This window comes from Cydia splendana, chromosome 6 (assembly GCF_910591565.1).
Source record: "Cydia splendana chromosome 6, ilCydSple1.2, whole genome shotgun sequence".
NCBI classification, from domain to species: domain Eukaryota; kingdom Metazoa; phylum Arthropoda; class Insecta; order Lepidoptera; family Tortricidae; genus Cydia; species Cydia splendana.
The window spans coordinates 7,305,835-7,320,661 of NC_085965.1; the positions used below are offsets into that span (position 1 = coordinate 7,305,835).

The 14,827-nt window shown below is 41.2% G+C and overlaps 1 protein-coding gene across 1 annotated transcript in view; it reads right to left on the reverse strand.

The window, feature by feature from the left end:
- The window catches only part of LOC134791327 (dynein axonemal heavy chain 3), a 114,882-nt gene that overhangs the window by 36,425 nt on the left and 63,630 nt on the right, over positions 1-14,827 (reverse strand). Inside the window, exons 32-44 of the mRNA XM_063762344.1 lie at positions 14,152-14,321; positions 13,286-13,400; positions 12,553-12,767; positions 11,210-11,416; positions 10,839-10,910; positions 9,815-9,958; positions 7,990-8,175; positions 7,123-7,349; positions 6,460-6,640; positions 5,921-6,068; positions 5,171-5,373; positions 4,840-4,965; positions 1,354-1,514 (exon numbers count right to left, since the gene is read on the reverse strand). Of these exons, the coding sequence (XP_063618414.1) occupies positions 1,354-1,514; positions 4,840-4,965; positions 5,171-5,373; positions 5,921-6,068; positions 6,460-6,640; positions 7,123-7,349; positions 7,990-8,175; positions 9,815-9,958; positions 10,839-10,910; positions 11,210-11,416; positions 12,553-12,767; positions 13,286-13,400; positions 14,152-14,321 (2,155 nt within the window). The remainder of the gene's footprint in view (positions 1-1,353; positions 1,515-4,839; positions 4,966-5,170; positions 5,374-5,920; positions 6,069-6,459; positions 6,641-7,122; positions 7,350-7,989; positions 8,176-9,814; positions 9,959-10,838; positions 10,911-11,209; positions 11,417-12,552; positions 12,768-13,285; positions 13,401-14,151; positions 14,322-14,827) is intronic.

The following is a 14,827-nucleotide window of genomic DNA, read 5'->3' on the forward strand; positions in this document are numbered from 1 at the left end:
CTTACCATTACCAATAGTCTCTGTATCACTTAAACGACCTAATACTTCCGGGAAGGATCGTCGTGCCTTTCCACCCTGTATATTCTAAATACTACTCACAGCACAACAAACATTATTTTAAAACATGCCGGTCGCAACAATGCCGCATGTAGGGGCAGTCGACTCTGTCGGCAATCATGGCCAGGACGGCATTGGGGCTAGCTCGCACCGTTAACTGGACCGTTTCTCCAAAGTTCGCTTACGAACGTTGCTCTTTAGATTTTTCCGAGAATGTTAGGAACGCCGACGTGAAGTAAATGGGATATGGCAAGGATAATGTTGATGAGAAGTAGTCTTAGTGTGATACTGTGCGTGCGGAATGCAATAAATAGAGAAGCATGGCGGGAAATAACAAAAAAGCCCGTACAACGACCTCATTGACCACGACTGCTCTGACAAGAGTATCCGACTCAAAAGAAGAATACAAATGGGTATGTTACCAGTCAATGGTGCAACAGTTGATAAGCGACGGGAACATCCGCAGCCTGTTCCTGAATGAGTCACCGATTGGCGACATGGCCATCACGTTGCGAAGGTTCGCCTTCACGCGCTCCACGTAGCTTGGCCACGTGGCTTGGCACTGCGCCTACTCTAGGATACAAATGGGTATGTTACCAGTCAGTGGTGCAGCAGTTGATAAGCGACGGGAACATCCGCAGTCTGTTCCTGAATGAGTCACCGATCGGCGACATGGCCATCACGATGCGAAGGTTCGCCTTCACGCGCTCCACATAGCTTGGCCACGTGGCTTGGCACTGCGCCTACTCTAGAATACAAATGGGTATGTTACCAGTCAGTGGTGCAGCAGTTGATAAGCGACGGGAACATCCGCAGTCTGTTCCTGAATGAGTCACCGATCGGCGACATGGCCATCACGATGCGAAGGTTCGCCTTCACGCGCTCAACGTAGCTTGGCCACGTGGCTTGGCACTGCGCCTACTCTAGGATACAAATGGGTATGTTACCAGTCATTGGTGCAGCAGTTGATAAGAGAGGGGAACATCCGCAGTCTGTTCCTGAATGAGTCACCGATCGGCGACATGGCCATCACGATGCGAAGGTTCGCCTTCACGCGCTCCACGTAGCTTGGCCACGTGGCTTGGCACTGCGCCTACTCTAGGATACAAATGGGTATGTTACCAGTCAATGGTGCAGCAGTTGATAAGCGAGGGGAACATCCGCAGTCTGTTCCTGAATGAGTCACCGATCGGCGACATGGCCATCACGATGCAAAGGTGCGTTTCACGCGCTCCACGTAGCTTGGCCACGTGGCTTGGCACTGCGCCTACTCTAGGATACAAATGGGTATGTTACCAGTCAATGGTGCAGCAGTTGATAAGCGACGGGAACATCCGCAGTCTGTTCCTGAATGAGTCACCGATCGGTGACATGGCCATCACGATGCGAAGGTTCGCCTTCACGCGCTCCACGTAGAATCCGAACATCGCTAACGGGGTCGTCTCCATTTTCCGGCCCTGTTTGGCAAATTTAAAATATTTAGCTCCTTTTTTAAATAACGTTTTTAAGGCGCGGTGTGTAGTAAAATGCACTTTTTTGTCACCATATTTACAGACTTTTACAAGGATTTCATGCATTATTTTCTAGTATGTATAACTTCAGTCCTTGAACTACGTCATTGCTTGTCAGAAACACGACGGCTCATTATTTTCTCGATAGAATCTTAAGTTGAAAACATGCCTAACACTTCTTTATTTCCTTATGTTAGAAGTACTAGGACGAAAATGTATATGAAACTTACTTCAGTCGATAGCTTTTAAGTAAATCTTCATTATTGCTTGTCCTTTTATCGATACGTTAATTTTTTCATTCATCATTTGATGAATTCAACATTTTGCCTACTAAATTACACCCTACGCGGCAATACCTTGCGCCTACTCCTCACGCCAGTACGCCCGTGACCACTGTCAGCGTCGGACCTGTGCTAGTTTAGCGGACGTTACATAAAATGGGTAATCACAGTATAAATATGCAAATATGTTATACACACAATGTTTTTCAACATACTTACGAAGAAAAGCAAAATAATTCTTAAATACGGTGACATTTCAGACATTCGTCCGTCATATTGTCATTTTATAACAAGTTGGGCAGCAAAGGCACACACCCATCTAACCAATCCGGAATTCAGTCACGATTGATAAATTGTGTAAACATATTTTAAAAGGCTATAAAATTAATCAAATTGAATAATTTAGACTGGTCACATTTTTGTAAAAATCGATTTCTACTGGCAAAACATATTACTTTTTGGCAACCGGGTTTTTTAACCTAATTAGACCCCGCTGAATCCGAATTTGCCGGTTGCTTGATCGAATTCTTGACTGGAAGTGAGATATGTGATATTAAAGGTCCCTTTTTTTTAGTTTTTCGTAAATAACTCGTAAACGGTGGCCAATATAAAAAAATGAACTAATAATCTACACAAAATTTTCAATAAAAAAGATTCAGTACATTTTTAGCAGGGATCAATATTTAAAAAGATAATAAAGAGGGAAAGTTAATTATAATAAATTCTAAGGTTCCTTGGTTTAATTTTTTCGTTAATAATTTTAAAAGTATGACATATAGCAAAAACAAATCTTACACATAAATAATAAACATAAAATTTCCTACAAGAAACATGTAGAACACTTTTCGCTAGGATCAATATTTAAAAAGACAAAGCAGCCGGTAAGTTAATTACAATCAATTTTAAAGTCCCTTTTTAGTTTTTTGTAAATAACTCGTAAACGGTGTCCCATAGCAAAATAGGTTTTTATGAATAATTAATCTACATAAAATTTTCTGCAAAAAATATCTAAACACTTTTCTCTAGGATCAATATTTAAAACGATATTAAAGGAAGAAAGTTCATTACAATCAATTCACATGTCACTTTTTTTAGTTTTTAGGGTCCCGTACCTCAAAAGGAAAAAACGGAACCCTTATAGGATCACTCGTGCGACTGTCTGTCTGTCTGTCCGTCTGTCACAGCCCATTTTCTTCAAAAGTACTGGACCAATTAAGTTGAAATTTGGTACACACATGTAAATTCGTGAGCCAAAGACGGACATCTTACGTAAACAAATGAATTTTAAACATGGAGGCCACTTTTTAGCCAAGGGGGGTTAATTAACATTAAGAACCTATTTTGGTATGGGCCACCGTTTACGAGTCATTTACGAAAAACTTAAAATAGGGACCTGGAAATTGATTATAATTAACTTACCCCCTTTAATACCTCATTAAATATAGATCGTAGCGAAAAAGTGTACAAAACCTTTTTTGTGGACAATTTTATGTTCAATATTTATGTATAATATTTTTTTGCAACGGGGGCGCCGTTTACGAGTTATTTACGAAAAAAAAAGCGACCTGTGAACTGATTGTGATTAACTTTCTTCCTTTAATATCGTTTTAAATATTGATCCTAGAGAAAAGTGTTCAGATGTTTTATGGAGATTATTTATTCATAACAACCTATTTTGCTATGAGACACCATTTACGAGTTATTTACAAAAAACTAAAAAGGGACTTTAAAATTGATTATAATTGACTTACCGGATGCTTTGTCTTTTTAAATATTGATCCTAGCGAAAAGTGTTCTACATGTTTCTTGTAGGAAATTTTATGTTTATTATTTGTGTAAAATTTGTTTTTGCTATGAGTCATACTTTTCAAATTATTAACGAAAAAATAAAAACAAGGAACCTTAGAATTTATTATAATTAACTTTCCCTCTTTATTGTCTTTTTAAATATTGATCCCTGCTAAAAATGTACTAAATCTTTTTTTATTGAAAATGTTGTGTCGATTATTAACGTTTAACAATTTTTTTTTATATTGGCCACCGTTTACGAGTTATTTACGAAAAACAAAAAAAAGAGACCTTCGAAAAGTGATTATAATTAACTTTCCCGCCTTAATATCTCTTTGAATATTGATCCTAGCGAAAAATTGTACGGAATCTTTCTTGTAGGCAATTTTATGCAGATTACTTATGTTTAAGAAAATTTTTGCTATGCGCCACTGTTTAAGAGTTATTTACGAAAAACTAAAAAAAGGGACCTTTAATATCAACTATCTCACTTCCAGTCAGAATTCGATCAAGCAACCGGCAATTTCGGATTCAGCGGGGTCTAATTAGGTTAAAAAACCCGGTTGCCAAAAAATAATATGTTTTGCCAGTCGAAATCGATTTTTACAACAACATGATCAGTCAAGTATACACTCATATTGTATATAATTAATAATTATTTAGGTACACTCACCGACCTCACCGTCTTACCTACCATTTTTAGGGTTCCCTACCCAAAGGGTAAAACGGAACCCTATTAGTAAGACTCCGCTGTCCGTCCGTTCGTCCGTCCGTCTGTCACCAGGCTGTATCTCACGAACCGTGATAGCTAGACAGTTGAAATGTTCACAGATGATGATGTATTTCTGTTGCCGCTATAACAACAAATACTAAAAAGTACGGAACCCTCGGTGGGCTCAGTGGGCGAGTCCGACTCGCGCTTGTCCGGTTTTTAATTTCATTAAGTACTCATCAAAATTCGAATTTACTAATAAATCTTATTCAATATTAATTGCCGAACCAAAAATCCCGGAACTGACAATTCAGAATACCGATGTCGTCAGAATAAGGACGTAGACGTGCTGCGCGGGAATGGTGCGGTGCGCCGCGCGGGGCGCCCGCCTGCCCGTTCTACCACGCGTCTGCTTCACCCCCTTGAAAACGTAAAACTCGAGTATAAGAGCGCCTTAATTGTTTAATTTATTCGTCTTGTAATTCCTTACCGATTCCCTTACAGCACCCTGCATTTTGTCCAGAATTTCGACCTTCTCGTCCATGCCATAAAGATTCGGAATGTCTCCGGTATTCAGCAGCATGTTTATGTCTTCAACCATACCTTCGTACATAATCTGAAAGTGCATTTGAATATAATTTACTACGAACGTGAATATTATTTATTGGATAAATTGGAATTCTTCATTTTCGACGTTGTCCTTGACAACCGGTTCGAAAAGTACCTCAAGAGCAATCATGGACAGATGCAAATTTCTCATACTGAATTTACTAAATAGATAGAGGAGGAACATTTGTTTTTCTTCAACAATAGTGTCTCGCCTGGTTATCAGCGAACAGGAAGACCAGAGGCTTGCCGATGATGCCGGCCTTCATCAGCATCTTCCGTATATCGTCTCGCCACTCATTCTGGCCGTACACGCGCGATATCTCGATCTGGATCACGTTCATCTCGAGGATGCTGGCCGCGAGCTTGACGGCGCTGCTGCGCCCGCTGCCGCCGACGCCGACGAGCAGGAGATTACCTAGTGCGGATATAGAGAATTAAAAATCTCGCTTTTTATATTGAAGGAACGAAATATACCTAGTGATAGATTATACTTAGTATACCTGTCCTATACTTAGAGGTCCTAGACAATGGAATCTTGATGATTCCAATCTAGTTTTTGTAAAGTGATAATTTTATCTCATGTATGCGATATGAGATAAATTTGTATTTCGCTCTTTTTTGGAGAAGCAACGTCCTCAAATGTCAATGCCATTCATACGATATAAACATAGTTTTTTGGCGTTTCTCTTGAGATTCATGTTATCGAGGCTCTGTTCTGAGAGCCTACCGCGAACCACGATAGACGTGTTACCTCTCTGTCGCACTTGTAAATTCGTACGTGAGTGTGACAGGGAGGCAACACGTCGAACGTGGTTCGCGGTAGGCCCCCTTGGCTCTATCTTCTGAGGCGAGCATATAGTCAGCAAGACGTGCGATGCTGCAGTTTATGTAGTTTCTGCACCGCATACTTCATGCATAGAAAAGGAACTGTAAGACCAACAAACTAGCATAGACCATCTTACCGTTATCCTGCAATAGCACCCTAGTGCACCGGGATATATGATCCAAAGCGTATCGGAACATGACTAGAGCCATAGGCGAAGAGGAGACGACGTTATATTCGTCCAGGTAGTATTCCATCTTAACCGCCATGTTCTCGAGGTTCGTCACCTAGGAGACAATATCAAGAGCTAGGATAAACCAAACCGTCTTTGACAAGGAATCACGCTGTCTCTCCCTAATTCTTGAGTCGCAAAACGCTTTCTCTTTCTCTCTCACAATAAAGCATAAGTTCAGTCAAATTGAGTGAAATACTACATATTTACAGTATAGAAACTACCGGCCTAGCCAAGGTTACAATCGCTATCGCTTCGACAAAGAAACGCTTTGTGTCTCTCTATCACTCTTCAATATTATTGCGACAGTGACAGTGGCGTTTCGATCGCTACGGAGCGTAAGCGATTGGCATCTTGGCTACGAGCCTGTACAGAGCTTAATATGAGCTACTTTTCATATTCGTAGAAAGGGATGTAGGGAAGAAAACGACTAAAAATGAAAGCACCTGATCATAAATCTTCGGATCAGCATCAGGCTCCATATAGTTCCCAAAGAACACATTGGAAGCATGGTTGATGTTCAGTTTCTCTCCGTCTGGGACGTAGCCCATCTCCGTCATCACTTGGTCCATGTGTACGCGGTAGTTGACGTACGTCGCTTTGTAAATTACTTCAAATAGCTTTTGCCTGAAGAAAAAGTGCTAAATAATTTGTATTCAAGAATCAACACACTATATGCTTGATACGGTTTGGGCTAACATGTTTTCGACGAGTTTTATTCGCACTAAACATGTTAACTTGAGACTGACTTCTGTGCACACACATCCACTCTTATTATCTTGGCATTAAAGTTGTGCTCGGATCATCGGCCACCTCGTCCGCTTAGCCACTTTTGTTGCTAACTATAAATACGTAAGTTCCTTGGAACTCATTGGTAGGAAAGCCAGACTTCGAACAAACGACGCCTGGTTTGAGAGTCGCGTTTTTCACCGTTAGCTACTTCAACTATTGTACATCACGCTCTGCGAGTGTTGCGTCATTCAGGGTCCTAGCTAAATTGGTTGTTCAATACTTACGCTATAGAATTTCCAATTTGCAGGAACCCTATATGGCATAATAATCCCTTGTGGTGACATAGTACATACTAAAACGGCCAATAACAAGCAAACCTGTCAGTATCATCAATCAGCCTGTCATAAAACACCCTGTAAGTCTCATGTATCCACAGCAGCACCAGTTTGTTCATATCCTTCATGTGACTCGCAGGTACCAGTAGGACGCCCTTGATAACTCGCGCGAAGTCTCGCAAATTGAAGAGGTAATGACATTTGCTGGGCGTCGGGAGGAACTGGACGGTCACGGTCTTGTACACTTCCATTGTCGCTGATACCACGTTCTGTTGAAAGAAAGTAGCGAGAAGCATTTGTTAGGTTATTGCGATACCCCCGCCGCGTTCATGGAAAACTAAACTGCTTAACACGTTCACAGTCCCCATACAAAATGTTTCGATTTCCCCGTACGTCCATGCAAATTACTTTCATCACACGTCCATGCTATAAGTAGTGACCCATTAAGTGGAGCACGGACGTGTGGAGATAGTTCATCGTGATCCATATATGGGGAACTGGACTGTGAACGTGTTAATTCTGTACGATTGCTTTGTTTCTGTCTTCTTCGTGTGTCTAATGATTCTTTATTATTATTTATTTTTCCTTGAATATTTATTATTGTAAAGTTTTTATGTGTTATCTGTCGTGGCATCACCAAATGGGCCCTACGGAAGACAAGCGCTGGTTTCATAGTTAGTATTATGCAGGAGTTGGGTCCATTTCGTGATGGAAACTTAATATTCTGGTTTCTCTGCTTTTGTTGTCTGTGCCTATTCGTTTCATACCTACATATTTTGTGATAGTCACGAAAAAAATATTTTATCTTTATCTTATCTTTTATCCAAAGCTAAACTACTTAATTTTAGTCCTAGATACCTCAGTAAATAGTCCCTAGGTAGGATGACGAAGGATATATGTGACACTTACCTTACTTAACCGCATAAGCGTATCATTAAAGCCTTTGCTAAAGTGCCAGTCCATGATGGTGACGAAAATCTTGTTGAGAGTGTTGTCTTCGAAGGAATCCAGGGCTATCAATATCGTGTGCCGAGTCAGCCGCCAGGAGATGAGGTTGGAGCCACCGCCAGGAGGGAGCATGGCTGAGACGAACAACTGGCAAGAAATGTCAAAACACTCAGAGAAGAAAGTAGTTTCATGTGATTCGGCGATTTCTATCATAATCTTTTGATGATCAGCAAGAAAACTATACATAAGTATATCATTATTAATGATATACCTAATGTTATATAATTTAAGACATAAATATTTTTCTAGCGCGAACGAGGCAACGCTAACTTGACTTCCTTTCGATATTTAGTTTATCGATACCTACTTATCTTATAAGTTTCATATACAAAGGCCACATTTGGAAATAAATGAAGAACCTACCTAAACTAAATATCGGAAGGAAGTCAGTAGCATTGCCTCGTTTGTGCTAGAAAAATATCGATTCTAATTATTAAATAGACCCCTTTCTGACTAAGCGCTAAAAATCGGCAAGCATCAGATTTACTTCTCGACTGGCGCAGATGCTTCAGCGCGTCAACGCCAATCAGGATAAATCACCACGTCAGAAATTTTCCTTGCAAAAATGCCAGTCTGGTATATAGTTATGATAGACTACGTCAAAATGTATGTTGTTAAGAGGATAAGTTCGCCTTTGTACACATTTACTGTATTCTCTCTGTGTTATGTACTTGTTTTGTGCAATAAAGTGTTTGTGCAATAAACTACTACTTCTATGTCACATTCCTCCTTCATGGTTCTCTCGCACGAAGACATCTTAACACATTCAGTGCCGAAAACCCGACTATCGGGTATTTTATGATTTCGTTCCCAGGCCGGACGACCCGATAGTCGGGATCGTAGTATTACAGCTTTATATGACGAAATTGTTGTGGCCTGGCGCGGATGTCTTGTTTGCCTGGTTGGCAATGAATGTGTTAAATAAACTACATAGACAAAATTTACAAAGCATCTCTAACGGCTCACCACGTCGCCAACTTAAGGGCGATAATCTCATTGAGTTGAGATCGTACCAGTGTCCATGGTCTATCCACTCTTCCACCTCACTCTATCACTGACTTCTTTCTGCAGCATACGGAGATCATCCATGAATATACACTGGAGATAAACCACTTACCACGCCGACCAACTCCTGCTTGACCATCTCCATGAGATCGTACAGTGGCCGTGCGTGGTCTATCCACCGCTGGATCAGCTCCAGTGGAGTACCTGTCCACCTCTTCCTGCAGCATATGGCGGTCATCCACGAGTACACACTGGAGATAAACCACTTACCACGTCAACCATCTCTTACTTGATCATAATATTCTTAGTGATTGTACCAGTAGCCGTGGTCTATCCACTGCTGGATCAGCTCCAGTGGAGTACCTGTTCACCTCTTCCTACAGCATACGGCGGTCATCCAAGAGTACACACTGGGGATAAACCACTTACCACGTCAACCATCACTTGCTTGATCAATTTGATCATATTCTTAGTGATCGTACCAGTAGCAGTGGTCTCACAACTCCAACGGCGGATCCATCCTCCTCCTTCTGCAGCTTGCGAATGCCATCCATGAGCACACACTGGAGAGAAACCACATACCACGTCAACCATCTCCTTCCGATCGTACCAGTGGTTGTGGTCTATCGACTGCCGATTCAGCTCAGACAAGGATCCCTCCAGCTCTGTCTACAGCATACGGAGGTCACCCATGGGTACACACTGGAGATAAACCACTTACCACGTCAACCACCTCTTGCCTGACCATCTCCTTGAGATCGTACCAGTGGCCGTGGTCTATCCACTGTCGGAGCAGCTCCAGAGGTGGTTGGGCTCCGTACACCTCTTTTTGTGGCATGCTGAGGTCGTCTACGAAAAGGACGCACTAAAAAAACAAGATATAATTAGAAATACATACAACAATGACTTGTTATGATTATGATGACTACACCCCGTTATCTAATGCTCAGTTTGGGGGAAAGTGATGGGGCAGTTGCGATAATCAATGTCTGGTAATGAATGTCTAGAGCATTCACAAAATAAGAATTTTATTTTGACAAACAACCCTTTATAGATAAATATGAATCGACTAATAATGTGAAGCAACATCACTATTTGCCCCCAAACTGAGCATTAGATAACGGGGTGTAATTATGACACGTTAAAAAGTATAAATTAATAGTTAATACCAATGTAGTACCTACAGCAGATAAGGTAACAGTACCACGGGAATACGTGATACGTAAACCATACATTGTTACACAAACGGTGGCAAAATAAACCAAAGAAAACATATGTGACGAAAAACTTCCTTAATAATAGCCTGCTAAACAAGAAGAGAAAAGTACATACATTACGATACAAGTGCGAAACGTAGGAAATTCCCAACGAGTGACGATAAATGCACTGTAAGTACTGTAATAGATATTTTAACAAGCTTTTATTAGGTCGTACTGTATTAACTAACTTGTAATGGAATCTAAGGTAACTAATTTAACCATCTTCCAAGGATCGTAGCGTCATGAAAATTGGCAGCTGTATGTAGTTCTGATGACAATACAATATGGTACTGTCGAACTGATCTGATGATGGAGACAGGAGGTGGCCATAGGAACTCCGTGATGAAACAACGCAACCTAATTGTGTTAGGGGTTTTTAGAATTGTCTCGATGAGTATTAGTTGTCTGTCGTAAGAAAAGTACAGTCAGCGATAAAAGCTTGTACCAAAAATAAATTTTTTGCCAAAAACTTATTTACATACATACCGTTTTGTTCATGGACGGTCCATATACGCCTTTCCGCCGTCTATCCACTTTGGACATAATAATATCTTGCGTCTAGAAAAAAAAATCAAAGATATTAAATTTTAAATACATTGGTAAGCAGTCGAATTATAACCATTTTACTTGTTAATTATACCTAGGTATATGTTAGTTATCAATATATGAGTGAAAAAAACTACTTTCGTAAATATGTAAGGATAAATGTCAAATTCTAACAATATCTGTTATTTTTTAGGTACATATGTGCAATTTCGATTGAATTCGACTTTCTTTAGAGGCACTAGCTTCTGTAATAAAATGCTCTCATAATTATCGACTGTAGCTACATATAGGTACGTAAGTGAGATGCTCACCTGATTAGCAGTGGTCCTAGCAGAGAAATTGATGGTGTTGGTGATGTACCTCTCCTTGGGCAGCGACAGAAGGAAATTCAACACGAGCGAGGACTTGCCGGTACCGGTGGGGCCCACGAGGAGGATCGGGATCCTGGAACGCACCATCTTGGACACGAAGTAGCGCAGGCATGCGTTCTCATTCGTTAGGATAATGAGGTCGTTCACCTGTAAACAATATCAAAGTAATCGTCCACGTTTGATATCTATTTAATAGCAATTGTGTAAGTATTTCTGACGCCAGAATAACCCGTGCGTGTTGAACAAATCTGCAGGGTTATTGGGAGCGCCATCATAGAATCTTCCTCTTTTTTATCTGATTGAAGTTTCCTGTGCTGTTAACAGTCTCGCGGTCGGGGGCCCGTTAAGGACCGGATGCCCATGGCATTTTGCCATTTTACCTGCCTATAGTTACAAAGAGCAAGTAATGGCAATTATTTGAGTAGATGAAAAATGTGATCGTAGCATTCGTAGCTTGCTCAATAAATTGTTAAGCTACGCAGAATAGTTTCCAGAGTGGATAAAATTTGTAGAGTAACAAAAGAGTTTCCAGAGTGTTTTTGTCATGTCTGACCACTCTGAGGGGTGAATATATGAATCATACTGAACAACGTTTACTATAGGGCCAACCCCAAAAACGCAAGAAAATATCTGCTGTTCCGTAGAAAATGTATGAGACGGCAGATATTTTTTTTTCGCGATTTCGGCCGGGGTTTGCCCTGTAGTAAAAGCAGTGGCGTAATTAGGAGGAGGCTGGAGGGGGCACGTGTCCCGGGCGCCGTCCAAGGGGGAGCGCCAAAATGGGCAAAAGACTACCTCTCTGTCTTGCCAAAGGCACAGCAGGGAAACTTTTGTCAGTCGTATTTACCACCACTGTGAAGTGTGAAATGCGGATAGTAATCTGGCCCACAGCTCAAAAGAGAAAGCCGATCTTTTAGGTACTCTTTTTGCCTCGAACTCGACCTTGAAAGACGACGGTAGCGCCCTACCGCCTACCATCCCGCAGTGCGAATAAGTACTCTATGCCAGAAACAATCAAGCAGAGGGATATTCGGCGGGAGTTGCTATGCTTTCGTTTTATAAGGCGAGCGGGCCGAGTGCTTCAGAGTTGTGTCCCATGTTAGCGAGTCTTTTCCGTCAAATTTGGTGCCTGCCCCGGGCACCATATCCTCTAGCTACGCCACTGAGTAACAGTTGTTAAGTATGTCCTACACATTGGTGAATATGGGTAAGAGGGGCGTCTCAGATTATGCTCCGACTGAACAAAAACACCCTGTATAAGAGGTATGTCATTATAACATTACCTTGGCATTCGCTGCAATTTGTCCCTCTTTCTCCAATTCCATCCAAGGTATCCAGGTCCCGTTATTTATCTTATCATACACATAGTCATACACCGTATCCTTGTCACCGAACAGCTGGTTCTTTGTAAGCTTGAAAGATTTAGGTTTAGGGTACGTCGCATTTTGCCCGTCCAATAGTTTGCGGAAGAAAACGTCAAAGGATTTGCGGCTGTCACCTAACAAAGATAGTTAGTGTAGTGAATGCCATGACATTACGATTTAAAGTAATAACTAGAATACAAAAACCTATTATCATTTATTTGCAAATCAGAAACATTTCAGCGAACCAGAAAGTGCCAGCTAGCTAACTAAAATGATTACGTTTATTTCCAACTTAAGGCAAACGTGTACTTTAAGAAAACCCGTACCGTCAGGAACTTCAGGAATCTAAATTCTAGTAAGGGTCTCCCCAGATATACCGATGCGCATTCGGCAAAATCCAGTAGGAAAAAGCTTTATGTCCGCGCAATAAGAGCGAAAAAGCTGCCGACGCGTCGGCAGGCGCCGGTCGATGCGAGCCGAGCCGAACGACGACTTCTTCGCTCTTATTGCGCAGACAAAGCTTTTTCCTATTGGATTTTGCCGATTACGCGTCGACATATGTAGCGGAACCCTAATAAGGCAATCAGCGGGAATATTTAAGTAGAAAATGAGCAGAATCCTTGTATTGGTTTCAGGTGGTAATGTTGCTCACTTGTGAGGGTAGGGCACAGGCCCCACAGCAGGGAGAACACGAATGTACACTGGAGCCACATGGTGCTGAACTGGTTCTCGTTCTCCAGCAGACAAGTCAATAGGCGGGTGAACGACTGAAATAAAACCACAACCCATGAACAACTTAACCCTTTAGCGCCACTTGTACCATCCCACTAACCCGGGGTTAACCGGTTAAACTATTAACTCAGTGTCAAATTGTACTGGTAACCATGGTAACTACAGGTTTAACCGGTTAACCCCGGGTTAGTGGGATGGTGCAAGTGGCCCTTAGTCAGTAGCGGCAAAATACTTGCCATCATACTTAAAACAAAAACGCATCTCTATATTTTAAGAATTACGCTTCGAAATCGAATGACTAGAACGGAATGTCAAATTGTTAAAGGGTTAAAAGCATGAAAATATTATATTAAATATTTTTGAATTTGAAAACCAGGAAATTAATATTTGTCAAAACTGGACTAATTTCATACACACACAGGCTATGCCTGCCTACTCCCATTGTTAAAAGAGGGATTGAGCTTAGTCCCTGAACCCCAAGCTAGCCTTCACTTAGAAACTTCAGGTGCACCTTTTGGAATTCAATTTTTCGGGTTCCGTACAAGACTCTACTGTCCGTCTGTCTGTCTGTCACCAGGCTGTATCTCATGAACCATGATAGCTAGACAGTTGATAAATATATTTTCACAGATTATGTATTTCCGCTATAACAACAAATACTAAAAAGTACGAACCCTCGGTGGGCGAGTCCGACTCGCACTTGTCCGGTTTTTTTTTCATCATCGCAGACAATTCTTCATGGAGTCGCAAAAATATTTAACATATAGGTAGAATTTCTGAACTCACGAAAAACTGATGTATCTCGCCGACGGCGACGAAGTGTTGGCACTTAACGCTCATGAAGTCGAAGATGGCCGGCACGAGCCAGTCGATCAGCTCCATGATCAGGTCGAACTGCTCCGGGATCAGCTTCTTGCTGAGCCACCTGTTGTATGACGTTAGAAAAGCGCGCCACCCTGGATAAAAATATAATGCCGGCTGTACACACTCGTCGAGAGCCGATCGCCGAGAATCTCGACAAAACACTGACTCAATCGGAAAAGGGCTGGACGAAACGAGTAAGAGCGAGGCCTGAAGGGAGCAGTATGTATATGTCACCGTAAAATTGTAAACACTCGTCATATTATAATCTCGCTAGTTACATTATAAACTGACGCTAGGGAGATTATAATCTAACCTAACCTAACCTATGTTAGATTATAAACTAACGGGTTGACAATCTTACGGTGTCATATACACTCGTTTTCGGCCTACGTGAAAGAAATAAAACGAATGGCAATAAAATTATTTATTCAGTTAAACCATTTTAATGTCATTAGTTGTATTCCGTAATTTACTAAAATTTTCGCTATAGTGACTTTAATGATAGTAAAGAGGCGACATTGCCAAACTGTAAAGGATTGAAAGATGATTGATAAGAGGACATATGGTTTAGCTAAATTTTACAGTTCGGCTGTGACAT